At 46.1% G+C, this 26,896-nt stretch overlaps 1 protein-coding gene across 1 annotated transcript in view; it reads right to left on the bottom strand.

Moving 5' to 3' along the window:
- Nucleotides 1-14,999, bottom strand: part of PPM1E (protein phosphatase, Mg2+/Mn2+ dependent 1E) — a 115,161-nt gene extending 100,162 nt beyond the window's left edge. Inside the window, exon 1 of the mRNA XM_087956085.1 lies at nt 14,333-14,999. Coding sequence (XP_087812211.1) covers nt 14,333-14,964 — 632 coding nt within the window. The 5' untranslated portion in view covers nt 14,965-14,999. The remainder of the gene's footprint in view (nt 1-14,332) is intronic.
- Between the last annotated feature and the right edge of the window lie 11,897 nt (nt 15,000-26,896).

The raw sequence follows: 26,896 nt of genomic DNA, 5'->3' as shown, positions 1-26,896 counted from the left end.
TAACCACCGGGACTTCTAAAAGCACAATACTGGTTCTATCACTTCATGTAAAAGGACAGGCAGAGCCTGAAGGAAGGGTCAAGAGAGGAATCAGTCTGGAGTCATTACGTTCCCACAAATGGTTCAACTCTTCTTCGATTCCGTTGCTGCTTATCTAGCCCTAATTTGGTGCTGTCCGTTAGTTATCTTGATTCTTGCGTAGAAATAGTCCTAGGCCTATAACCATTCATTTATTGACCATTCGAACAGCAATGGCAATAGCCTTTAGACTTACATACTGTGCCGTGGTCCATTGAGTCGCGAAGAGTTGGACACGATTTAGGGATTAAACAACTATTCTTAGGAACACTAAACATCTGTAGAGATTCTCAGTCATCCAGGCCATAGTTGTCCCAAAGGGGATGTTTCTGGAGGCAACTGGACTTTCCTATTTTTTTTTCTTTTGAAGACATTTCATTTCCCATCCAAGAAGCTTCTTCAGCTCTGACAGGATGATGAAGAAGGGAAGGATTTATACTCCTTGCAGACAGCTGGTCATTTGCATCCTTTTAGAGGGTCGTTGAAGCACTTGGGGTTTTATCTGTGTCCTCAGGGTCACTTTAGTAGACTACAGGATCCATTTGCACTACTCAGGTGATCCTGAGGACCCAGATAAACTTCCAAGTGTCCTCAACGACCCTCTAAAAGGATGCAAATGACCAGCCATCTGCAAGGAATATAAATCCTTCCATTCCCCCCCCCAACCTGTCAGAGCTGAAGAAGTTTCTTGGATGGGAAATGAACCGAGGTTTATCTGAGGACCCAGATAAACTTCCAAGTGTCCTCAACGACCCTCTAAAAGGATGCAAACGACCAGCTGTCTGCAAAGAATAGAAATCTTTCCCTTCCGCACCATCCTGTCAGAGCTGAAGAAGCTTCTTGGATGGGAAATGAAACATCTTCAAAATAAAACAAAGAAACCAAACAAGAGAGTCCAGTTGCCTCCAGAAAAAGCACCTTGGGGACGACATTCTTGGGGACCTTCCAATGGGGAAGGATTTTTGCTTGGCTTTTGAGCCAGATCTGAGCTTTGTCGTCCTTAAAAGCCCTTCTTTCGGGGACAGTCCCATCTTCTCCCTTCACCCTCGCGTCCTTCTTTTGCAACAAGAGCCTTTTCAGGGAGGAAAAAAATGAAAGTAAAGAAAGCCCCGTTGATCACCTCGGGCTTAGACAATGGCTTGTTTCTGAACAAGCCCTGTTCTTGTTTACAGCGCTGAAAGGTTTTCTGTTGGCTTCCAAAGGCTGGCAAGACATTGGGGGACACAGTGGGCGCTCGATGCCAAATCCCGTTGCTTTCCTCCGAGTTCTTAGGGCTGTTTTCTTGCCTTTGCGCCTTGAATAAAGCGTCCGAAATCATATGCTCCAGTAACCCGTTCAATTTTTGTTTTTCCACCACCACCTCCTCCTCTTCCCTCTTCTCATTTATCCATCTGTTAAAGAGGCTCTTCCAGCAATCATTCAATTTGCTTCAATCGGTTACCAAGGGAGCGCTCGAGTCGTAGAAAACTTTCCTCAATTTGATAGCATTCACGGACGCGGATTTATAAACAGGGGGAAGAAAAAAAAAAGAGCTGGCTGGAGAAATGAATGCATTCATTTACCGACAGGCATCATCCCTCTCGTTTGGGAAAGGTACGACCGAATCACTCTTCACAGAGAAGGAAGGAAGGAAGGAAGGGAAGCGATTTGGCCTCGCTGGAAAGCGGGAGACAGTGAGTTCTAGTCCTGCCTTAGGCATGAAAGCTAACAGGGTGACTTTGTGCCAATCACCAGGAGATGGTGAGTTCTAGTCCCACCTTAGGCATGACAGCTGACTGGGTGACCTTGGGCCAATCACCAGGAGATGGTGAGTTCTAGTCTTGCCTTAAGGCATGAAAGCTAACAGGGTGACTTTGGGCCAATCATCAGGAGACGGTAAGTTCTAGTCCCGCCTTAGGCATGAAAGCTAACAGGGTGACTTTGTGCCAATCACCAGGAGATGGTGAGTTCTAGTCCTGCCTTAGGCATGAAAGCTAACAGGGTGACTTTGGGCCAATCACCAGGAGATGGTGAGTTCTAGTCCCGCCTTAAGGCATGAAAGCTGACTGGGTGACCTTGGGCCAATCACCAGGAGATGGTGAGTTCTAGTCCCCTTAAGGCATGAAAGCTTACAGGGTGACCTTGGGTCAATCACCAGGCGATGGTGAGTTCTAGTCCTGCCTTAGGCATGAAAGCTAACAGGGTGACCTTGGGCCAATCACCAGGAGACGGTGAGTTCTAGTCCCACCTTAAGGCATGAAAGCTAACAGGGTGACTTTGTGCCAATCACCAGGAGATGGTGAGTTCTAGTCCCGCCTTAAGGCATGAAAGCTGACTGGGTGACCTTGGACCAATCACCAGGAGATGGTGAGTTCTAGTCCCGCCTTAAGGCATGAAAGCTAACAGGGTGACTTTGTGCCAATCACCAGGAGATGGTGAGTTCTAGTCCCGCCTTAAGGCATGAAAGCTAACAGGGTGACTTTGTGCCAATCACCAGGAGATGGTGAGTTCTAGTCCCGCCTTAAGGCATGAAAGCTGACTGGGTGACCTTGGGCCAATCACCAGGAGATGGTGAGTTCTAGTCCCGCCTTAAGGCATGAAAGCTTACAGGGTGACCTTGGGTCAATCACCAGGCGATGGTGAGTTCTAGTCCTGCCTTAGGCATGAAAGCTAACAGGGTGACCTTGGGCCAATCACCAGGAGACGGTGAGTTCTAGTCCCACCTTAAGGCATGAAAGCTGACTGGGTGACTTTGTGCCAATCACCAGGAGATGGTGAGTTCTAGTCCGCCTTAGGCATGAAAGCTGACTGGGTGACTTTGTGCCAATCACCAGGAGATGGTGAGTTCTAGTCCCGCCTTAGGCATGAAAGCTGACTGGGTGACTTTGTGCCAATCACCAGGAGACGGTGAGTTCTAGTCCCACCTTAAGGCATGAAAGCTGACTGGGTGACTTTGTGCCAATCACCAGGAGATGGTGAGTTCTAGTCCCGCCTTAGGCATGAAAGCTGACTGGGTGACTTTGTGCCAATCACCAGGAGACGGTGAGTTCTAGTCCCACCTTAAGGCATGAAAGCTGACTGGGTGACTTTGTGCCAATCACCAGGAGATGGTGAGTTCTAGTCCCGCCTTAGGCATGAAAGCTGGCTGGGTGACTTTGTGCCAATCACCAGGAGATGGTGAGTTCTAGTCCCACCTTGGCCATGAAAACTGAAAGGGTGACTTTGGGCCAATCTTCAGGAGACTATGAGTTCTAGTTCTGTGCTTGGAATGAAAATGGGCTGGGTGACTTGGGGCCAATTACCAGGAGACGGTGAGTTCTAGTCCCACCTTAGCCATGAAAACTGAGAGAGGTGATTTCCTCTCTCTCAGCCCAAACCACCTCACAGGATTGTTGTTATGGGGAAAATAGGAGCGGGGTATGTTAGATCTGTTCGCTGCCTTGAGTTATTTGTAAATACAATAAAGGCCAGATACAAATGAATAAAGGTAGGCCAAGCTAAACTTTCTACATCTTAACCCTGGGAAACGTTTAGTATCTTTTTATGGGGTTGTAAGAGAAAGCTGATCTCAGTAGTCAAGGTTGGAGAAAATCTTAAGAACGGAACCTTTTGTTTGGACCAAACTCAACTTCCTATTTTTTAAGTGATTGTTGGCTTTAAGGCAGTGGCGGCTAAACTTTTAGGGCTCATGTGCCAAAAATTGTGTGCGCGCTTGCACGCTTGCGCTCACCTGCCAGCACCCAGAAGGCAATGTACACTCTTCCCATGTCTCCTACGCATGCGTGTGCAATCCCAACCACCACCACCGCCGCCGCCCCCTTACCTGCACTGCGCCTCACAGGTGATTTTCGGCTGGTTTGAGGCCTTTTTCGGCCTCCCAGGGGCTTGAGGAAGGCTTCTGCGGGCTTCTACAAGCTTTGTAGGCCGAAATCTAGCCCCGTTTTGTCACTTCCTGTTTTTTCCAAAAATACTGGAAGTGATGAAACGGGGCTAGTTTTTGGCCTGCAAAGCTTGTAGAAGCCTGCAGTAGCCTTCCTCAAGCCTTTGGGAGATCGAAAAAGGCTTCAAACTGGCCAAAAATCAGCTGTGAGGCGCGCACATGCACAGTGTGGTAAGTCTGCCTGTAGCTCGCGTGCCGGCACAAATGGCTCTGCGTGCCACCTGTGGCGACATCAAGCCAACCCAATTCCTGGAGAAGTCCCTGCAGTTTTCTTAGGAAATATTTTCAGAAGTAGTTTGCCATTGAGATAGAGGGGCTGGCCCACCTGGCTTTGTGTCCAAGGCAGGACTAGAACTCACTGTCTCCTGGTGATTGGCCCGAAGTCATTGAGCTGGTTCTTGTGCCTAAGGTGGGACTAGAACTCACCGTCTTCTGGTGATTAGCCCAAAGACTGGCTTCTGTGCCTAAGGTGGGTCTAGAACTCACAGTCTCCTAGGGATTGGCCCAAAGTTACCCAGTCACAGGTTTCATGCCTAAGGTGGGACTAGAACTCACTGTCTCCTGGTGATTGGCCTGAAGTCATCGAGCTGGTTCTTGTGCCTAAGGTGGGACTAGAACTCACAGTCTCCTAGGGATTGGCCCAAAGTTACCCAGTCACAGGTTTCATGCCTAAGGTGGGACTAGAACTCACTGTCTCCTGGTGATTGGCCCGAGTCATCGAGCTGGTTCTTGTGCCTAAGGTGGGACTAGAACTCACCGTCTTCTGGTGATTAGCCCAAAGACTGGCTTCTGTGCCTAAGGTGGGTCTAGAACTCACAGTCTCCTAGGGATTGGCCCAAAGTTACCCAGTCACAGGTTTCATGCCTAAGGTGGGACTAGAACTCACTGTCTCCTGGTGATTGGCCTGAAGTCATCGAGCTGGTTCTTGTGCCTAAGGTGGGACTAGAACTCACAGTCTCCTAGGGATTGGCCCAAAATTGCCCAGTCACAGGTTTCATGCCTAAGGTGGGACTAGAACTCACTGTCTCCTGGTGATTGGCCCGAAGTCATCGAGCTGGTTCTTGTGCCTAAGGTGGGACTAGAACTCACCGTCTTCTGGTGATTAGCCCAAAGACTGGCTTCTGTGCCTAAGGTGGGTCTAGAACTCACAGTCTCCTAGGGATTGGCCCAAAGTTACCCAGTCACAGGTTTCATGCCTAAGGTGGGACTAGAACTCACTGTCTCCTGGTGATTGGCCTGAAGTCATCGAGCTGGTTCTTGTGCCTAAGGTGGGACTAGAACTCACAGTCTCCTAGGGATTGGCCCAAAGTTACCCAGTCACAGGTTTCATGCCTAAGGTGGGACTAGAACTCAGTGGCTCCTGGTGATTGGCCTGAAGTCATCGAGCTGGTTCTTGTGCCTAAGGTGGGACTAGAACTCACAGTCTCCTAGGGATTGGCCCAAAGTTACCCAGTCACAGGTTTCATGCCTAAGGTGGGACTAGAACTCAGTGGCTCCTGGTGATGGGCCCAAAGTCCCCCAGCTGGCTTTTGTGCCTAAGGCAGGACTAGAACTCAAATTCTCCCAGTCTGTAAATCAACGCCTTTCCCATTAGACCAAACCGGCTCTGTATTTAATCAATTACTGATCCATAAAAAGGAGATCTTCACTGGGTTGGGGGAGCTATTTGACATTTCTTTGGAAGGGGGGAAAAAAAAAAGAGAGAGAAGCTTGCATTTATCACAGTGGATTTCCAATATGTTGAGACGCATAATAAGTGCCTTTTGGATAACTGCATTGAAAGCTGCTGAGGGGAGATTCTATGCATCAATAGCCCCGACTCTCTATCTTTAAAAGCAATTTTTCACATCACTCTTCAATTATCCTTTGTGCCAGTAGGTAGTTGTCTGCAAAGATTTATTTTATCACTGCGAATCAGACCTTCCGCAGCAAATTTCCCTCAGCACGGCTCTAATTTTCAAGGGGAAGCTTACAGGAAAAAGTCGAAGTGAGGACAATTAACAACAGAAAGGAGGAAAAACCCACCTCAATTATGCTTTATATAGAATTATACAGGCACTCCTTTACTTACGACCGCAATCGGAGACGGAATTTCCAGTGATAAACAAGGCCAGTCGTTCATTCTACGGCCTTTTTCCCACCGTCATCAAGGAAATCACGGCAGCTGTTAAAGCCAGTCACTCGGCCGCTAAAAACAATTAAAATCTGGCTTAAGTTGACTGGGTTTACGTTAGGATGACGACTGCGACCGTCACAATTATGAAGCGGTTGTGCAAGTGCCTGAACTTTGATCCAATGACCGTGGAAGACGCGCTTGGAATGGTTGTGCGTGTGAACAATGATCACGTGTCGCTTTTTCCAGTGACTTCAAACGGTCACTAAATGAACTGTTGTAAGTGCAGGCAGTCCTCGACTTACAACAGTTCATTTAGTGACCTTTCAAAGTTACAACGGCACTGAAAAAGGTGACTTGTGACCCGGTTTTCACAGTTACGACCTCTGTAGCATCCCCATGCTCACCTCATCAAAATTCACACACTTGGCAGCTGCTTCGTATTTATGACCGTTGCAGTGTCCCAGGAACACGTGACCCCACCTTTTTGCGACCTTCTGGCAAGCAAAGTCAACGGGGAAGACAGATTCGCTTAACAACCGGGTGACTAACTTATCAACTGTCGTGATTCACTTAACAACTGAGGCAAGAAAGGTCATAAAATGAGGAAAAAACTCACTTAACACATGTCTGTTGTGGTTCGCTGGCAGCAGGTGTGGATGGCTGAGGTCTTGGAGAGCGAGGACTCAGATGAGGGGCCTGCGTGTGATGCAGGGATGGGGCCAGGACCATCAGGGAGTGGAATGAGGCCTTCGGAGATTGCGGAGGCTGGCAGCAGTGATGAAGAGGTCCCTGAGGAGCCTGTGTCTAGGGCGCATGCGCCAGGGCTGCTCGAAGGAAAGAGCAGCTGCAGCAGCACAGGTGACTCGGGAGTAAGACTGTAAGGTAATGGCCCCTCCCTGAAGAGAAAAAAGCCAGCTGAGAAACTGCAGTTCTTTGCAGAAGGCAAAGAAGTTTGATACTCGAGCCTGGTGGACGTTAGAATATCTGAGTTGGTGTTTGGAGACTCTCTGATTTATTGTTTAGGAACTTTATCTGGTGTGCTTGGCAGCCTTGCAGAACCTTGGCAAGGGTCTTTCTTAGTGGAGCTAATTAGTCGGAAGCAGCCTTTTATCCGCGAAGGAACAGGATTCGTAAATGAAACATTAAAAGGTTGTGCTGCTACCTTTGTCTTGTGTTTGCTCTCTTGGAACCAGGTTTGGGTCGGAACAATGTCTCATATAACAACTGAAATTCAGGAGTCAATCGTGGTCGTAAGTCGAGGCCTAGCTATATTTCCTTTCTGGATTCCTTAAATGTCTTTTAACAGTGGCAGAAAATTCAGGGAGATATTCACAGATGCCTGGAAAGTACCTCATGTTGAACTGTTTAGAACCATCAAACTAACATCGCGGGCTAACAAACATCAGGAGCTGATGATCATAAGAAACGTTTTATGACGTTTGTGTATTCTGTCATAAATACGATCATTTTTATATCATAAAAGGTTTGATAAAAATTTGCCACAGTTCAATGCCAAGAGATTCAAGGGGTGCCCGATTTTTGGATGCATTATGTAAGTTAGTCCCTTGGACGCTCCTTTCTTTAAAAAACAATTGTTGCCCCGGGATGTACCACCTTGCTCAGTTAAAGGTTACAGACATGAGAATAATAAAATAATTAGAGTTGGAAAAGGATTTTGGAGGTCATCTAGTCCAACCCTCTGTTCAAGCAGGAGGCTCTATACCATTTCAGACAAAAGGTTGTCCAATCTCTTCTTGAAAACCTCCAGTGTTTGGAGCACCCACAACTCCTGGTTGCAAGTAAGTTCCACTGATTGATTGTTCTCACTGTCAGGAAATTCCTCCTTAGTTCTAGGTTGCTTCTCTCCTTGATTAGTTTCCATCCATTGCTTCTTCTCCTGCCTTCAGGTGCTTTGCAGAATAGCTTGACCCCTCTCTTATTTGTGGCAGCCCCTGAAATATTGGAACACTGCTATCCTGTCCAGTTTTAGTAGGATGGATGGATGGATGGATGGATGGATGGATGGATGGATGGATAGATAGATGAACTGAGGGATAGATGGATAGATGGATGGATGGATGGATGGATGGATGGATGGATAGATAGATAGATAGATAGATAGATAGATAGATAGATAGATAGATAGAAAGATAGATAGATAGATAGATAGATAGATAGATAGATAGATAGTTGGATAGATAGATAGATAGATAGATAGATAGATAGATAGATAGATAGATAGATAGATAGATAGATAGATAGATAGATGGATGGATGATGGATGGGTGGAGGTGGATGGATGGATGGATAGATAAATAGTTGGAAGGATGATGGATGGATGAAGATGGATGGAGATGGATGGATGGATGAATAGATAGATGGATGGATAGGTTTTTGAGGGATTGTAATTTGAGGGTCTTCCAGGTTTTGCCAACCCTGTTTCTATATTCTCCAAAGAAATTTGGAGCATGTATGGATGTCAGTCTGGTTGAATACCTAAGCCATCATTTACCCACCTCTTTGGGGTTTAACTAAGCTTCACTTCTAACAACTGAGGCCGATGCTAGCCCAATCTTCCTTGCTTTTATCACGAAAAGAAAGGAGATGCCTGGATTAAATATCCTGATTGGTTTCATGCCTCACACTAAGTCACGATTAGTCTAATCAGGGCTTATTGAATCACTGCCACTGTTAAGTTAGTAACATGGCTGTTAAGTGTTTCGGGTTTTTCCCCCCACTTGCCAAAAGATTGCAAAACGGGGGACACCAAAACAGAACATTTATGTACATGCCAGTGGCCAAGCGTCTGAATTTTGATTACGTGACTGTGAGGAATGCCACAATGGTCGTTAAGTGTGAAAAACACTTTTTTTTCAGTGCCGCTGTAACTTGGAACGGTCACTAACTGAACTGTTGTAAGTCGAGGATTGCTGTATGAAGCCACAGAAAGGCCCGTACAAAGCACATCACAAGAGCCAGCCCATTTTATAAAACCTTTTAGGATATAAAATCAGTCATAGAAGCATTTTATGACAGAATACAAAAATGTCATAAAACAACCCCCACTGCAGCACCTCGACGGTCGTCTGATCAAAATTCGGACGCTTGGCAACTGCTTCATCCTTATGATGGTTTGCAGACTCTTGGGGTCTTAGGATTTACCTACTGCGACCTTCTGACAATAAAAATCAATGGGGATTCACTTAACAACCAAGTGACTAACTGGACAACTGCAGGCATTCCCTTCACAACTTGTGCCAAGGAAGGTCATAAAATGGGGCAAAATTAACAAATGACAGATAATCAGAGTTGGAAGGGACCTTGTAGGTCATCTAGTCCAACCCCCCGGCCAAGCAGGAGACCCTACACCATTTCTGACAGATGGCAGTCCAGTCTCTTCTTGAAAGCCTCCAGTGATGATGCTCCCACAACTTCCGAGGGCAACTTCTGTTCCATGGGTTGATGGTTTCTCACGGTCAGAAAATTTCTCCTTATTTCCAGGATGAATCTCTCCTGGATCAGTTTCCATCCATTGTTCCTTGTCTGGCCTTTGGGGGCTTTAGAAAATAGCTTGAGCCCCTCCTCTCTGTGGCAAATCGATTGCATGGATTTTGTCTCGTTCAGCAACAGAAATGTTGGTCTCCATTTGCGGTCATAAGTCGAGGACTGCCTATATCTGTGGGGCGGGGGGGAAATGACCCCACAGATCACGGTTTGTCTAGTTTAAGGAATAAAACTAGCCGTTTGTTGAATTTCACACTCCTGATCTCCTTTTTTAAAGAGACAAATTCAGTTGACAGGTTTGTGTGTCTGTCTGTCTGTCTCTGCAACCTCTTCTCCTTGTTCCAAACCCTTCCTTTCCCAAAAAGATAGCTGTACCACGATGAGCCCATTCCACTTAAAACAAGGAAGATTCTTACAGTAATTAAAAAAAAAAAAAAAAACTCCATCCTTTTAACTAAACCTCCTCCTGATTATGGTAGGTCGTGTAATTAAACTGCTGCCAGGCTGAGAACGAGGACATGACAGAAGAGCTTATTTAGAAAACAGTTTTGCTAAAACACGAAGTACCAAGACAAGAAGCCAAAAAATATTATTTCTCCCCCACCTGACTCAAAAAAGCAGTCACAGCAGGAATAAAACAGGCCCCCAACCGAAAATTTTTATTTTACCCCTGGAATAGCCTCTAGCATCTTTCATTTTACAGTGGACACTTCACTGGTTTTTTTTTTCAACACGCTGAGCCTATTTTCCGAACAGCCCTTCATCTCTCTGATCAGAGAGGGAGGGGAAAAAAATAACCCTCCAACCATGTTGCACAGCCAGGCAGACAGACAGCCAGGATGGAAACACAGAATCAAAGCATCTGGGACCAATTTGGGGTTAGGTCTGTAAGCGGAAACACTCCATCTGTCTCTTGCCCAGGTGCTTCAAAATATCCTCAATTCAAAATTTAGGCCAATTTTAGGCACCCAGTTACACCCAGCTGTAACGGGGAGCACAAATGCCTCCCCACCCTGCCTGCTGGGTTTAGGAGAAGGTGGGTGGGTGGGAATTCTAGTTCAGCTGCACATCAGATCTTGCAAAGGCGTTTCGGCAACCGGCCTGATTCCTTATGGTTTGAATTCTCCATTTCATTGCTCGCTACATCAGTCCGGGAGAGAAACGAGAAGAAGGGTTTTGTTCGATTCCCCAAAGAGGGTGTCCCCCTCTCAAATCACTCACTGTCAAATTAACTTGGTTAAGAAGATTCCCCACCTCTCTTCCTCGCCTAATTCATCCCGGCAGGATTTTCCCACCTGGATGGGAAATGTTAACCTCATTTGAGCCAGCTTTCCTTCCCCCCTGTTTTCAAAGCAAAGCTGAAATTAGGAAATTTGAATTATTCCCCAGGCCAGGTTGGAAAGTTGAGCTCCGATCCCAGAGGAAGAGGGAAAGTCCCCGGTTCTTGGGATGGAATAATGCCATCCATCCGGGTTCTTCTGCACCCACGTTCAAGTCATTATTTTAAACCACCTGCGAGTCTTGAGTTGGGCAGCCGCATTAAATCGGTTGGAATCAAGAAATAAAATAAAGGCACTAACGACATTGTTCACACACACCAAATCTTTGCAAATCTGCAACGTATAAACGGTTAGGCAGCATGCCGTGTCAATCCAAGTTTGTATGCATTTTTTTAAAAAAATATATGTACCTCTTTTTAATTATTTTTTGGCCTGTTTTTAAATTTTGTTTTATGCCTATTTTGCCAGCCATTAGTCTATTTCAACCCAGGGAGAATTTCCTGCTTTCTCCCAGCTACCATTTCCCTCCATTCCCCCAACCTTTTCCTGAAATCTAATCTCCCCCTTCCTTGTAAACAGGGGTATTTAATCTGTTTATTTATTTTGCAAGCATCCTTTCACCTTCCGGTCACCCTTTACAAGGAGGGGGAAATCTTATTAGACATATCAAATTTCAACCCCGAGTCCTTTCATCTCAGGATTATCTACAGAGATAGGACTATAGATAAGAACTTTATATATATATATATATATATATATATATATATATATATATATTATATATATATATATATATATACACACTTTACACATACGTGGGGAACTCCAGGGCTTCTGGAATCTTTTCTTTTAAAAAAAAAACATAAAATGCAATGTGCTTTGGTAACCAGATTAGAATCGCTGACATCCAGCCATCCTTTCCTATTAATGTCAAGGCTCAATTCCAAAAAAAGTAACAGCAGGGAAAGAGAGTCTCTTTAAACTAGCTGGGATGCCTTCCCTCCCGCAGGCAATATTGATCAATTTCCTTCCATGATTCCGTGTGTGTGTGTGTGTGTGTGTGTGTGTGATGTCTCACAGTAAAAATAGATTGAAGAAAATCAGAAATCAACAGCAATAAAGGGAAGATTCAAATCCACTCCAAACCGAGATTTATATATGCAGAGGTGGAAATGCAGAGGTGGAAAAACCCCGGCAGTGACTGGTGGGAGCTGAAAATTTTAAAAATGTGCCAGAAGGATTTTCTGCACAGAGTCAAATAATTAATTTCCCCTCGCATAGCTAGAGAAGATTGGAGGAAGAGGAGGCAGATTACACTTTGCAAATGCTCAGGGGTACTCTTGATTTCTGAAGGTATCCTTTGAGCCTTATTGCTGGTTAATTCTATGTGTGCATATTTTCATGTTCTCTCTCTCTCTCTCTCTCTCTCTCTCTTGTGCGTGTGTGTATGTGTATGCATATATATTGTACATGAAAATATGCACATATAAAATTATCTAGCAATAAGGCTAAAAGGGCAGCTTTTAACTCAAGAGTATCCCTGAGCGCATATACATACACAAACACACACAGTGCATCTATCTGTGTGTGTGTGTCTATATACTGAGCAGGGTTGGACTAGAAGACCTCCAAGGTCCTTTCCAACTCGGTAATTCTGTTAAAATACACACACACACACACACACACACACACACACACACACACACAGTGCCTATATATGTATGTGTGTATGTGTATATATATATATACACACACACACACACACTGTACATATATACATACACACACACACACATACTGTATAGACATTTACACACACACACACACACACAAAATGCCTGTACAGTTTCTGCTTGATTAGCAATTCATGTATTCAGGGAAGAATATTGGGCTCCAAGTACTAGATTTCCATGGGGGTCAAGGCCAGGGTGAAGTGGGGGGCATAGAAAAAGGGGTACCTCACCCCCACACCCCCACCCACGATTTTGAAGGTGGAACCGAAGCCGATCGGACAGCTCGGCTTTCTCATGCCAAGTGGAAAAGGTAAATGGATCCATTCTGCGTACAGGCAGACAACATCCTATTTTTTCTCTCCACCCCCCCCAAACCCCCCTCCAGATCTGAAAATGTGGCTGGGGAACTCCGATTCCCATCATCCACAGACAGTTCCCATCTTTTGCAGGGTGGCTGGCGGGGCTGGTTCTTGAGTGCTGTTCAGCCTAATGGTCAGCTGAAATTGATTCTCTGCTGGGGGTGGAATTAAGTGATTTTAATACCAGCCCTGTTGGGTGTCCTGTTCCAAAAAAAATTTTTTTTTGGGGGGGGGCGCTTTCATTTGTATTGGGGAGAGGAGCAAGAGGGGAAAAAACACGGAGGGTTTGGGGGTGCTTTTGATCTTGGAGAAAGAAGGAAGGAGGGGATCAAACCGGGATGAAGATCTGTGTAAGAATGCAGGTTTTATTCCAAAGTATTTTCTTACCTTGGCAGAAAGGCAGTCTGGCTTTTGCAGGGGGGCAGGGCCGTATGTATAGAGAGGGGTAGGGGAGAATGGGAGGTGGAGTCCAACCGGCCGCAAGGCAAGCCTCTCCAGATGGGGCTTGACCTCCTGAGAGAGACAGGGGTGGTGTATGGATACTGTAGTCTATAGATCCTGCCGGGAACCTTCTCCCACCTACGATGGGTGGGCTGGGATTCCCAAGCAGGGGAGGATGGGATTTGGAGTTCCAACGCTCTGCCAAGCAGCCTCTCTAGACTGAGCTAGACCTCCTGAGTGAGAGGGGGGGGGATATATGGGTAGTGTAGTCTCTGTACCCTGCTGGGAACCCTCTCCGCCAACGCCAGGATGAGTCTCCCAAGCAGTGGAGCCTGGGAGGTGGAGTCCTCACCTTTAGCAGATACAGAGAGGGCTAGAGATGGGGGAGTATGGATGATGTAGTCCCCCACCTTTTCCCCATATGCAGGGCGAGAGATCCCCAATGTATGGGTGATGTAGTCCCCCCACCCTTTCCCCACATGCAGGGCGAGAGATCCCCAATGGGGAAGTATGGATGCTGTAGTCCCTCACCCTTTCCCCGATATGTAAAAGGAACTAGAGGTCCAAGACAGGGGAGCATGGATAGTGTAATCCCTCCAAACAATCTCTCCCAAGTCGGGAGTATGGATACTGTAGTCCCCCCCCCCCCTCCCAAACAACCTCTCCCGAGTCATGGGGCTACAGCCTTCTCCTGTGGACCATGGGACCTGGAGTCCAAACCCTCCCACCTGACCGACCTTCCTTTCCCGGAGACATCGCGCGCTTCCTCCATCCACGGCGCCCCCGGGAAGCCCTTTCCCCACCCAGCCAGCAGCGGCGCCTGGGAGCCGGAATCCCGGCTCTCTCTCTCTCTCTCTCTCTCACCCCTCTCCTCCACAAAGCCCATCATCCCCGGCACTCACTACTTGTAGAGCTGCTGCAGGCAGAGGTCCAGGCACTCGCCTTCCACCTCCTCCTCCGTGATGTGCTCCGAGAGCGGCCGGGGCAGCGAGGGCAGCGGAGGCAGCGGCACCGGCGGGCAAGGGCTGGCCGGGCGAGGCGGAGGCGGCGGCGGCGGCGCTGGCTCGGCCGGAGGAGCCTCCTCGGGCTCGGCGTCCCCTGGAGGGCTGGCTCCGTCCGGTCCGGACCCTTCCTCCTCCTCCTCCTCCTCATCTCCATCATCCTCCGGTCCAGCTGTGGCTCCTTCCTCCTCCTCCTCCTCTGCATCTTCCTCCTCCTCCTCTTCTTCTACTTCCTCGGCCGCGGTGGCTTCTCCGTCCCCGCCAGGCGGAGGAGGGAGGCGGCGACGGCGACGGCGGCGGCGGCGGTTCTTCTCCTTCCCCGGCTTCGCTGCCGGCCGCCGCTCCTTCGCCGCCGCCGCCCCCGCGGAGGAGGAGGAGGTGGAGGCGGAGGCGGAGGAGGGCGACGCGGGCGCGGGGCTCTCGGCCGCCGCTTCGAAAGGTCCGCGGAACTCGCCCAGGAAAGCCTCCAAGAAGCGGCGGTAGGTCCTCTCCTCCGCGCTGCTGCTGCTGCTGCCGCCGCCGCCCGCGGCCATCGCTCCTCCGCACTCACGCACGCCCGCCCGGCCGGCAGCCACCGACCGACCCCACAGCCCGAGCCCAGCGCCAGCCCAGCCAGCCAGCCCAGCCAGCGAGCGCGCCGCGCGCCCCCGACCCGCCGGCCGGAATCCCCGAGCCCCGCCTCCTCCTCCTCCTCCTCCTCGCGCGCGCGCCCGCCCGCCCGCTAAGCAAGGAGGGAGGGAGAGGAAGCGCGCGTGCCCGCGCCCGGCTTGCTTCTTCCCCGCGGGAGGGGGGGGCTTTCCTCCACTCCTCCTCCTCTTCCTCCTCTTCCTGCCCCCTTCCTTCCCTTTCCAAGCGGGGAGGGGGGCGTGAAATCCCCTCTCCTCCCTCTCTGCCTTACCAAGGGGCGAGGAGGAGTGCAAGCCCCTCCTCTCTTCCCGGACCCTGCAAAAGGAGAAACCCCCTCCCTTTCCAGGTGGGGAAGGGGGCGTGTGCAATCCCCTCTCCTCCCCTCTCCCTCTTATCAAGGGCGTGCAAACCCCTCCCCTCCTCCCTTCCCTGGGCGCTGCAAAAGGGAGGAAATCCCCCCTTTCCAAGCGGGGAGGGGGCGTGCAATCCCCCCTTCCTCCCTCTCTCGTCGGATTCTGCAAAAGGAGAGCCGCCCCCTTCCCTACCAAAGGGTGAGGGGGGCCGTGTGTGAATTCCCCTCCCTTTCTGTACTCCCGGATTCTTGCAAAAGTGGGGGGAAATCCTTTTCCAAGCGGGCAAAGGATGTGCGACTCCCCTCCTCCCACCCACCTCCTCTCGAAAAAGGGAGACCCCACTTTCCAAGGAGGAGAGGGGGCGCGGAATCCCACCCCCTTCCTCCCTCTCTCCCCGGATTCTGCAAGAAGGGAGACCCCCTCCCCTTTCCAAGTGGTGAGGGAGTGTGCAACTCCCCTCTTCCCTCTCGGACGCTCAAAAAGGGAGACCCCCTTTCCATGGAGAAATCCCCTCCCTCTCTCTCTGCCCCCAGCACTGCAAACAAGGAGAGCCCCCTCCCCACGTTTACTAAGGGGGAAGGCGTGCAATCCCCTCCCCTCCTCCCTCCCTCCCACCTTTTCCTAGGACTCAGCAAGAGAGACTGCCCCCTTTCCAAACCGGGAGGGGGCGTGCAATCTCTCCCCCCCACTTTCTCCCTCCTTCTCCCCTCCCCATTCAAAAAGAGAGTCTCCTGTCTTTCCAAGAGGGGGCATGCAATCCCCCTCCCCTCTTTCTCCTCCCTCCCCTCGGACTCTGGAGAAAGAAAGACACACAGACACACACACACACACACCCTTTCCAAGCAGAGATAAGGCACAGCAATTCTATTGCAGCTTGCAGAGAAAGACAAGCTCAACACACACACACACACAGAGAGGCTGCTGGGGGATTCAGATTCCCATCATCCGCAGACCACAGCCACATTTCTTCCCATCCTGAGACTCTGGAAAGAGTGCAGAGAAGAGCAACAAAGATGATGGAGGCTAAGACATAAGATGAAGGGTCTAGCTCTTGTCTAGGTAAGAGAAGGACCAGGGGAGACAGGAGAGCAGCCTTCCAATATTTGAGGGCTGCCCCAGAGAGGAGGAAGGGGGTCAAGCTATTCTCCAAGGCACCTGAAGGCCAGAGAAGGAAGAATGGATGGAAACGGAACAAGGAGAAGATTCAACCTAGGAGGAATTTTCTGACAGGGAGAACCATCAACCCATGGAACAGAAATTGCCTTCAGAAGTTGTGGGAGCTTCATCCCTGGAAGCTTTCAAGAAGAGACTGGACTGCCATCTGTCAGAAATGGTGTAGGGTCTCCGGCTTGGGCAGGGAGGTTGGACTAGATGACCCTATGAGGTCCCTTCCAACTCTGTTGATCTGTTAATCCCTTGCAGGGCGCCTGCTGCAAGGAGAAACGGATGGTGCCTGGTCCTTAAGTCTGGATCGTTACCAAAAGGGTGTGGAAGAAGGGGACCCCCCAAACATTTTGCCCTCTGTTTCAGCTCCAAGTACTGGAAACAGGTGTTGGGAGGTGTTAAGCCTTTAGAAAATGCTCCGGAACAATCCCCACCTGCTTGAGCATGGGGCTGGACTAGAAGATCTCCAAGGTCCCTTCCTGCTCTATTCTGAACTGAACTTTCTTCCCCAGGAGTCAGTTGGAGGTTTAATTACTCTAAAGGGCTCCTTTTTTTGTGTGTGTGTGGGGGGATATTTCTAATTGGACAAGGAGAAAAAAACATTGTTAAATGCAACTGAATTTTTCCTGCAAACTACAGAGAGCCCACAACTTACAAGTGTTTGTTTTAACAATCTTTTGAAGTTCACAGGGACACTGACAACACTGACTTATGGCCGTTTTGCACACTTGACCACATCCCTAGGGTCATGGGATCAAAACTTACAGGCTGGGTCCGAAGATCACTGTGATTCCCCTCTTTTGTGACCTTCTGACAAGCAAAGTCGATGGGGAAGCCGGCTTCACTTAACAACCGTGTGACTTACTTAGGAACTGCAGAGATTCACTTAACATCTGTGGCAGGAAAGGTCGTAATATGGGCCAAAACTCACAACAAATGTCTCGCTTAACAACATAAATGTGGGGCTCAATGGTGGTCATAAGTCAAGGACTATCTGTACTGTCAGCAACTCAGGAGAATCTGCAGGCACTCTGCATTTGATTTTTAGAATAGAATAGAATAGAATAGAATAGAATAGAATAGAATAGAGAAAGAATGGAATGGAATTCTTTATTGGCCAAGTGTGACTGGACACACAAGGAATTTGTTTTGGTGCAAATGCTCTCAGTGTACATAAAAAGAAAAGATAAATTCATCAAGAGTCAAGAATCATCATGTACAACACTTAATAATAGTCATAGGGTACAAATAAGCAATCAAATCATATTAGGAAACAGTCAATAGGAATCCTAAGGATACAAGCGACAAAGTTACAGTCATACAGTCACAAGTAGGAGAGGATGGGCGGTAAGGAGTGATGAGAAGATTAATAGTAATAGTAGTGCAGACTTTGTAATAGTTGAACAGTGTTGAGGTAACTATTTGTTTAGCAGAGTGATGGCTTTTGGGGAAAAAAACTGTCCTTGTGTCTAGTTGTTCTGGTGTGCAGGGCTCTATAGAGTCGTTTTGAGGGTAGGAGTTGAAACAGTTTATGTCCAGGATGTGAGGGGTCTGTAGATATTTTCACAGCCCTCTTTCTGACTCGTGCAGTATACAGGTCCTCGATGGAAGACAGGTTGGTAGCCATTGTTTTTTTCTGCAGCCCTAATTATGCTAATTATTTTTATTTTCTAAGCTGGAGAAACTATAAGGTGTGATCCAAAAATTATTCCACTTTTCCTTTATTATGAGTTAAGATGTTCACCAAAAAATGATTACAGGTTAAACGTGCATCAGATTGTTCCATCTATTATCTTTATGTTTCCTTCCCTTATTTTAGTTGATGTTACAAAGTTGTGGCAAAGCTTAAAAAAATAAATTTAAACCTTGTGCCGTAGGAAGAGAAAATAAATATATTTAGGGACACACTGTTAGGTGTTTTAAGCGTACACTGGCTGAAGTTTGGGTTAGATTTCACCTAAAAAAACTTTGCAAAGGAACAGTTTCTTTTCCTTTTTTGCTTATCACGATAAACCACAAATAAACAACCATGTACAAATGTAAACTCTGTTAGAAGCATTTGGATTATTTTGTTTCTCAACCTCTACAATTTTGAAGATGGGTGGACTTCAACTCCCAGAATTCCCCAGCCAGGAGTTGAATTTATTTATTTATTTAATTTATTTATTTATTTGATTTGCCAATTGTTTACAAGATAATAAGTATAAATGTATACATAGTTGTGAATACATGAAATGGGTACATATAAGAAAAATAAAAGAAGAATAAGAGAAACAATAGGACAGGGACGGTAGGCACGTTGGTGCGCTTTATGCACGCCCCTACAGACCTCTTAGGAAAGGGGTGAGGTCAATAGTAGACAGTCTAAGGTTAAAGTTTTTGGGGTTTGGGGAAGAAACTACAGAGTCGGGTAGAGTATTCCAGACATTGACCACTCTATTGCTGAAGTCGTATTTCCTGCAATCAAGTTTGGTGCGGTTTACTTTGAGTTTGTATCTATTGTGTGCTCTTGTGTTGTTATGGTTGAAGCTGAAGTATTCATTGACAGGTAGGACATTGCAATGTATGATTTTATATACCATGCTTAAGTCAGACCGAAGACGGCGTAATTCAAGGTTTTCTAGTTCTAGAATTTCAAGTCTGGTGGCATAAGGTATTCTACAACGAGTAGAGGAGTGGAGAACTCTTCTTGTGAAATATTTCTGGACTTTCTCAATTGTGCTAATAATTAGAATTATTAATAATAATAATCTGGGAGTTGAAGTCCACCCATCTTAAAGTCAAACCAACGTAGTCAATTCCTCCCTCTATTCTGCAAGACAGAATCGGATTTATTGATAATACCAGCTTACTTTCCTTCCTCCAGCATGGCAGATCGCTGGCTGAGCTCCTCGTGGCTGAATTATCAGGGGTGTTCCGAGGATTATTATGGCCCTGGAGGGGGATTTCAATCTGCCTGTTTTGAACGCTGGGTCAGAGGTGGCTTTGGAGTTCATGGCCAATTATGGACACGATGATCCAACTTACCAAGGGACCAACCCAGTGGTGGTATGCTACTGGTTCAGACTGGTTCGGCCGAACAGGTAGTAAAAAAAACTACCGGTATGGGCCAAACCGGTTCCTCCAATGATCATCTGAGAGGATAAAAGAAGCAGCTAGCTTTCCGTTTCTTCATTCTCTCAGCTGCTTGGCGTGTTAGGGATGCGTGTGCACCAACATGCATACCCCAATCACCCACCAAATTGGTAGTGAACCCACTACTGGACCAACCTACAGTGGAGATCACAAACTAGACCTGTTTTTTGTCTCAGAGCAGTGGCATGCAGGTAATCCTCGACTAAGGACCACAACTGAGGCCAAAATTTCTGTTGCTAAGCGAGACAGTTGGTAAAACCGTCGTAAAATGGGGTCATGCTGCAATCAGCCGTAAATACCGTCACGTTGCCAAGCCCCCCAAATGCAGTCACATAACTTTGTGTTTGTGTGTGCATGTGTGTGTGTGTGTGTCTGTGTGTAGAGCCTGGATTGTCGGAACATCAAATCCAAGCTGTAAGTCCCCTTTGTCGGGTAGGTCATAACTTCAAACAGTCATAAGTCGAGGACTGTCTTTAATTGGGTGGCTCTGAGAGCTACGACAGGCAAATGTGGGATTGACATCCACGGAGAAGGACTGAAGAACGAGAGTGTGATCGTTCCCGTGGGATGCGGCTGGCATTAATCACACCCGCTCTCTATTCAACACCACTGACAATGCTACTATCCTTCAAAGCGACCTTGATTATGTGTCAGAATGGTCAAACATCTGGCAACTCCAAATCTCGACCAACAAATGCTCTGTCCTACACATTGGCAAAATCTGTACACCAAATACAAACTAGGTGGATCTGACCTCATTGGTGACCCTCACTCTGTCAAGGACCTTGGAGTACTCATATCAAATGACCTAAACGCCAGCGTTCACTGTAAAAGCATTGCCAAAAAGGCATTAAGAGTTGTAAATCTAATCTTACGAAGCTTCTCCTCCAGAAATATCGAATTGGTAACTAGAGCATACAAAACTTTTGCTGGACCAATACTCGAATACTGCTCACCAGTCTGGAATCCACACTGTATATCAGACATTAATACAATTGAGCGAGTCCAGAAGTATTTCACGAGAAGAGTTACTACACTCCTCTGCTCGCAACAGAATACCCTATATCACCAGGCTTGAGATTTTGGGCTTGGACAACCTTGAACTACGCTGCCTCCGGTTAGACTTAAGTGTAGCACACAAAATTATCTGCTACAATGTCCTACCTGTCAATGACTACTTCAGCTTCAACCACAACAATACAAGAGCACACAACAGATACAAACTCAATGTCAACCGCTCCAAACCTGATTGCAGAAAACATGATGTCAGCAACCGAGTGGTCAATGCCTGGAATGCATTATCTGACTCTGTTGTTACACCCTCAAACCCCCATTCCTTTAACCTCAAACTAACCACTTATTGACCTCACCCCATTCCTAAGAGGTCTGTAAGGGGCGTGCATAAGTGCACCATCGTGCCTACCGTCCCTGTCCTATTGTCCCCATTTATTCGTACCTATTTCCTGTATTCTTACTCATGTTTATACTTATATCTATTGTCTTGTAAGCGATTGACAAATCAAATCAATCAATCAAATAAATAAATAAACAAACAAACCACACCCTCTCTCTCCAGTGATGGGATTCAAAAAATTTTACTACCGATTCTGTGGGCATGGCTTGATGGGCGTGGCTTGGTGGGCGTGGCAGGGGAAGGATACTGCAAAATCCCCTTCCCCTGCCCACCCCACTAACCTGCTTTCCAGCTCCGTTCTCCTGTTCAGGGCAACCAAAGGAGACCCAGCCAATCAGCTGGGACTCAATGGGAGGCAGAGAAGAGATGGGGTTGGCGGGGCCAGTCAGAGCTGGGATTTGCCGGTTCTCCGAACTACTCAACATTTCCACTACCGGTTCTCCAGAACTGGTTAGAACCTGCTGAATACCACTTCTGCCTCTCTCCCCAAAACCCAGATCACTACAGACAATCCTCAACTTACAACAGTTTGTTTAATGACCGTTCGAAATTACAACGGCACTGAAAAAGCTGATATGACCAAACCATCAGCCGGAAAGCATAGGAACTGAGAAGTGGTCTGTGGTCACCACCTGCAGAGCCACTCCTTTATTGGGGATGTCTTGCTACCTGCCTCTGCTTTCCACCTGTTGTCTATTCCATTTGCACAACAGCATGTGAAATTGATTGTCAATCAGTGTTGCTACCTAAGTGGACAGTTTGATTTCACAGAAGTGTGATTGACCTGGAGTTACATTGTGTTGTTTAAGTGTTCCCTTTATTTTTTTTGAGCAGTGTATATAGAGATATGCCAGCCATCTCACTCTAATAAAGGGACTCAGGCCAGCCTTAGCACTTTCAAAGGCTTGCTTCTTTGCTCTGGGAACTGAGAAGGACTTCAAGATTTCAAAATAACAAAGCGCCCACAAACATCGTAAAGCTTTTAGCAAATACTTAGAATGCCATCACTTCGGCTTTTTCACTAAAAGCCTCTGTTGACTTTCCGGGTCAGGGTGAAAATAAACAAAATAAAAATCAATACTTACTTTTCCTAGTAAAGGACCCAGGAATTTCTCCTATGTAAAAAAAAAAAAAAAAAACTCGCATTAACTCAGGGTCTTTATAATAAGCATGATTAGGGTCTGGAAAAACAATTGGGAATCAATTCGCAACCTGACCCACTGTGCCATTAAGCTGAAATGCTTATGGATTGATGGCAGGGATTTTTTGTCCACTTGGAAACAAAAAGGCGCTAAATTTATATATTCTCCCGGGACCTGCCTCCCACCTAGAATATAAATCAGATGAAAGTAGCAGAATTAAATTTTCACAGCCAGGCAACCCCAGAAATAAAACACAGGTAGTTCTCAACTCATAGAATAAGAATCGAATCGAATCGAATCGAATAGAATCGAATAGAATAGAAGAATAGAACAGAACAGAACAGAATAAATAATAGAATAGAATAAAAAATAGAATGAGAATAGAATAGAATAGAATAGAATAGAACAGAACAAAGAATAGAATAGAATAAAAAATAGAGAATAGAATAGAATAGAATAGAACAAAACAGAATAAAGAATAGAATAGAAAAAAATAAAGAATAGAATAGAATAAAGAATAGAATAGAATGAATAGAATGGAATGGAATGGAATGGAATGGAATGGAATAGAATAGAATGGAATGGAATGGAATAGAATAGAATAGAATAGAATAGAATAGAATAGAATGGAATGGAGAATGAATGAATGGAATGAATAAAATAGAATAGAATAGAATAGAATAGAATGGAATGGAATGGAATGGAATGGAATGGAATGGAATAGAATAGAATAGAATAGAATAGAATAGAATAGAATAGAATAGAATAGAATTCTTTATTGGCCAAGTGTGATTGGACACACAAGGAATATGTCTTTGGTGCATAAGCTCTCAGCGTACATAAAAAAATACATTCTTCAAGAATCATAAGATAAAACACAGTGATAGTCACAGGATACTAAATAAGCAATCAAATCATACTAGGAAACTAAATAAAACAATATAAATCGTAAAGATACAGGCAACAAAGTGATAGTCATAAGTAGAAAAGGAGAGATAGGTAATAGGAAGGATGAAAAGATAATAGTAACGCAGCCTTACTAAATAGTTGGACAGTATTGAGGGAATTATTTGTTTAGCAGAGTGATGGCATGGTGGTGGTGGGGAAACTGTCCTTGTGTCCAGTTGTTCTGGTGTGCAGTGCCCTATAACATCATTTTGAGGGTAGAAGTTGAAACAATTTATGTCCAGGATTTGAGGGTTATCTGGAGATCTGTTGGCTTATAACCATTCAAAGTTACAACGGCACTGAAAAAAGTGACGTATGACTGTTTTACACACTTACAACCATTCCAGCATCCCTGTGGTCGCATGATCAAACCTCAGGCGCTTGGCCTGAAGGTCACCAAATGGGGCAAACCTTGCTTAACGACTGTTTCTCTTAGCCACAGAAACATTGGGCTCAATTGTGGCTGTAAGTTAAGGACTTCCAGTACATCGGAACCAGACTATCTATTAAGAAATGATACAGATCATTTTGTTAAAGCAGAATTACCATTACGGGAAGGAGAAATTTGCATTTGTTTGGAATTGTGCTGGAAGCAAACATTTCCGAGTGCTTCTCGGTGGGACCTTTTGGAAAAGTACCACAATCAACCTAAAAGCATGACTGCTAATGTGCAAATAAATTGTCTTGAGTATTATTGCAGACCGGGCAACAATAAAGTCTCTCACAAACAAAATAAAAGTGCAATAACCCTTTTGGAATATATATTACATTCAAAAGGACAAACTCAAAGAATTAGATCTCCTCCAATTATTATTCTCTGTTCCAAGGATGGAAGAGATCAGATCCAGACACCACAATTATATTAACAACTCCGTCTGGGATTTTATTACCTAAATCTAAATTGAATGAATTTCCTTCAGGAGGTATAAAACTCTCAGAACTGTGGGAAGATCGTTGAGAGAAATAAAGGTAGCCCCTGGCTTACAACCATTTGTTTAGGAACTTGTTTGAAGTTACAACGGCACTCAAAAAATGGACTTGCAACCATTTCTTGCATTTACAAGAGTTGTAGTTTCTCCACGGATAAGAAATTTGGGCACATGGCAACCAGCATGTATTGACAATGGCAGTGTCCAAGGTTCACCCAAATATGCTTTTTCAAGAGGCAACTGGACTTTTTTTTTTTTTTTTTTTGAGGACATTTGGCTTCTCATCCAAAAAGCTTCTTTAGCTCTGACTGGATGGTGAAGGATGGAAGGATATATATTCTTTGCATAAAAGCTGGTCATTTGCATCCTTTTTGAGGGACGTTGAGGCCACTTGGAGGTTTATCTGAGTCCTCAGGATCACCTGAGTGGTGCAGATGGATGTGGAGCCTTCTACAACGCAGTCCCTTCAGCAATTCCAAGAAGGCTATTCCGATGACTATCAAAGGACACAGAGAAATCTCCAAGTGCTCTCAACGGCTCTCTAAAAAGAATGCAAATGACCAACTTAATGACACGAGTTACTTAACAATCACTGTGATTCACTTAACAGGCATGGCAAAAAAAAAAAAGATTATAAAATCAAGACTTACTCACTTAAATTGTCTTGGTTAGCAACAGAAATTCTGCTCTCTGTTGTGGTTGTAAGCAGAGGACTATTTACATAATTGAAATTCAGGCGCTTGGCAGCTGATTCATGTTTACAAGGATTGCTGTGTGCGAAGATCATGTGGTCCTTTTTTGTGACCTTCTGATGGATAGAGTCAATGGGGAAGCCAGACCTCTGTCTCGCCGAGCGACAGAAATGTCGGGCTCAATTGTGGTCGTAAATTGAGGACTGGCTATAGTTGGGTATTTTCTGCATTTATAGCCAAGGGGATATAAGAAAGATGCTCGATCGAATTCAGCCAGACCTGTAATGGTGTGACAAACAAGGATTTGGGTTTGGCTAGTCTAAAAGAGAAAAGAAAGACCAGGAGTGACATGATGAGGACTAGGAGCCTCTGTGGCGCAGTGGTTAGAGTGCAGTACTACAAGCTACTTCTGCTGCAGCCAGATGCCTGCAATTTGGCAGTTCAAATCCCACCAGGCCAGGGGTGGGATTCAAATTTTTAACAACCAGTTCTGTGGGCGTGGCTTGGTGGTCATGTGACTGGGTGGACATGGCTTGGTGGTCATGTTATTGGCTGGGCGTGGCCAACTCAATATCACTCACATCGAGGCACGCATCTCCTCCCCTGGCCTCTCATGACTGTGGGGATGCTGCAATAGTCGTAAGTGTGAAAAAGGGTCATAAGTCACTTTTTCAACGCCATTGTTACTTTGAATGGTCGCTCTACACAAGCAAAGTACCAGCAAAGGAGGGGAAAGAAACTCTAGAGACGTTCCTGAGACAGGAAGTCTAGTCCTGCCGAGAATGTAATAAGAGGCAGTTTCTGTAAGCAACACCAGAATGTTTCCTTCCTGCCTTCCTTACAGGATTAGCCCAGTAATTTCTTCTAACAACCGGTTCTCCAAACTGCTTACAATGTTAACAACCGGTTCTAGCGAATAGGTGCGAACTGGTAGAATCCCACCCCTGCACCAGGGGCAAAGCTGACTCAGCCTTCCAGTCTTCACAGGTCAGTAAAGTGAGGACCCAGATTGTTGGGAGGGCAAAATGCTGTCTCTGTAAACCACTTAGAGAGGGCTGGAAAGCACTATAAAGCGTATACAAGTCTAAGTGCTATTGCTATTGCTATGATAGCAGTCTTCCAGTATTTGAGGGGCTGCCACAAGAGGAGAGTCTCAATCTATTCTCTAAAAGAGCCTGAAGGAAGGATAAGAAGCAACGCATTTCATGCTTTAAGAATTGTGTTGTGTTGGAAGAAATTTCCCAGCTGGGAAAAACCGCAGACGCTGAAAAGAAATGAATTCCGAAGCAGCTGCCAGAAAGTGGGATTCTTTAATGAAGGAAGGCAAAAAGCAGGGGTGACACAGCTCCAGTGTTCCTGGCTTGCAAGCAAATGGGAAATGCAGATCTGAGCCTTTTATGCTTAATTCCCCTTTGAAGCTCCTGCATCTTGATGGGTTTATTTGTGTGCCTCTAGGTAAAGTGATTGCCCTGGATCCTGTCTTCCTACCTTAATGGGTTAATCCTGTCCCAGGACCTTTGTCTTTCCTATCCTGGGGGTTAATCTTGTCAGGGGGCAGGAAAAAAAGGAGTTTTGATTTTGCCTCGGTGAGTTATTTTTAGCCTGGTTCTCCTTATCTTAATGCAAGGGTCTTCAAACATGGCAAGTTTCAGACTTGTGGACTTCAACTCCCAGAATTCCTGAGCTAACCTCAATTGGAGGAGGAATTCTGGGACCCCTGTCTTAATGGCTCTACTTAACTGTTCCTATTGTCAGCTCTGTTAGAAGGGCTGCTCTGAGTTTTCCCTTTCAGCTAGTGATTCTTGGTTTTCTTAAAGGGGGGAAGGGCTGGTTTGAGTTTCTTGGCATTGTTTTCTGAGGTTTCTGGTGCTGTGAGGTTTCTGGCACTGTCCTTTTGGGTTATACTTCCCACAGTTGGAAGGAAAATCCATCTGGTTCGGTTCCAAACTGTAAGAAAGATGCTGGAAACAACATGGAAGCTGATTGGAAAGATGGTTTATTGAGCAGAACCACAGTGTGCAGTTCTGGGTCAGCTGAACAAAATGGTTGGATGAGTGGATG

This window comes from Notechis scutatus, chromosome 1, assembly GCF_049901735.1.
Source record: "Notechis scutatus isolate UNSWTSFEM ecotype Mainland chromosome 1, rNotScu1.2, whole genome shotgun sequence".
In the NCBI taxonomy this organism is placed as follows: Eukaryota; Metazoa; Chordata; class Lepidosauria; order Squamata; family Elapidae; genus Notechis; species Notechis scutatus.
The sequence above is the reverse complement of the archived record's forward strand: the minus strand, read 5'-3'. Positions and strand labels throughout refer to the sequence as shown.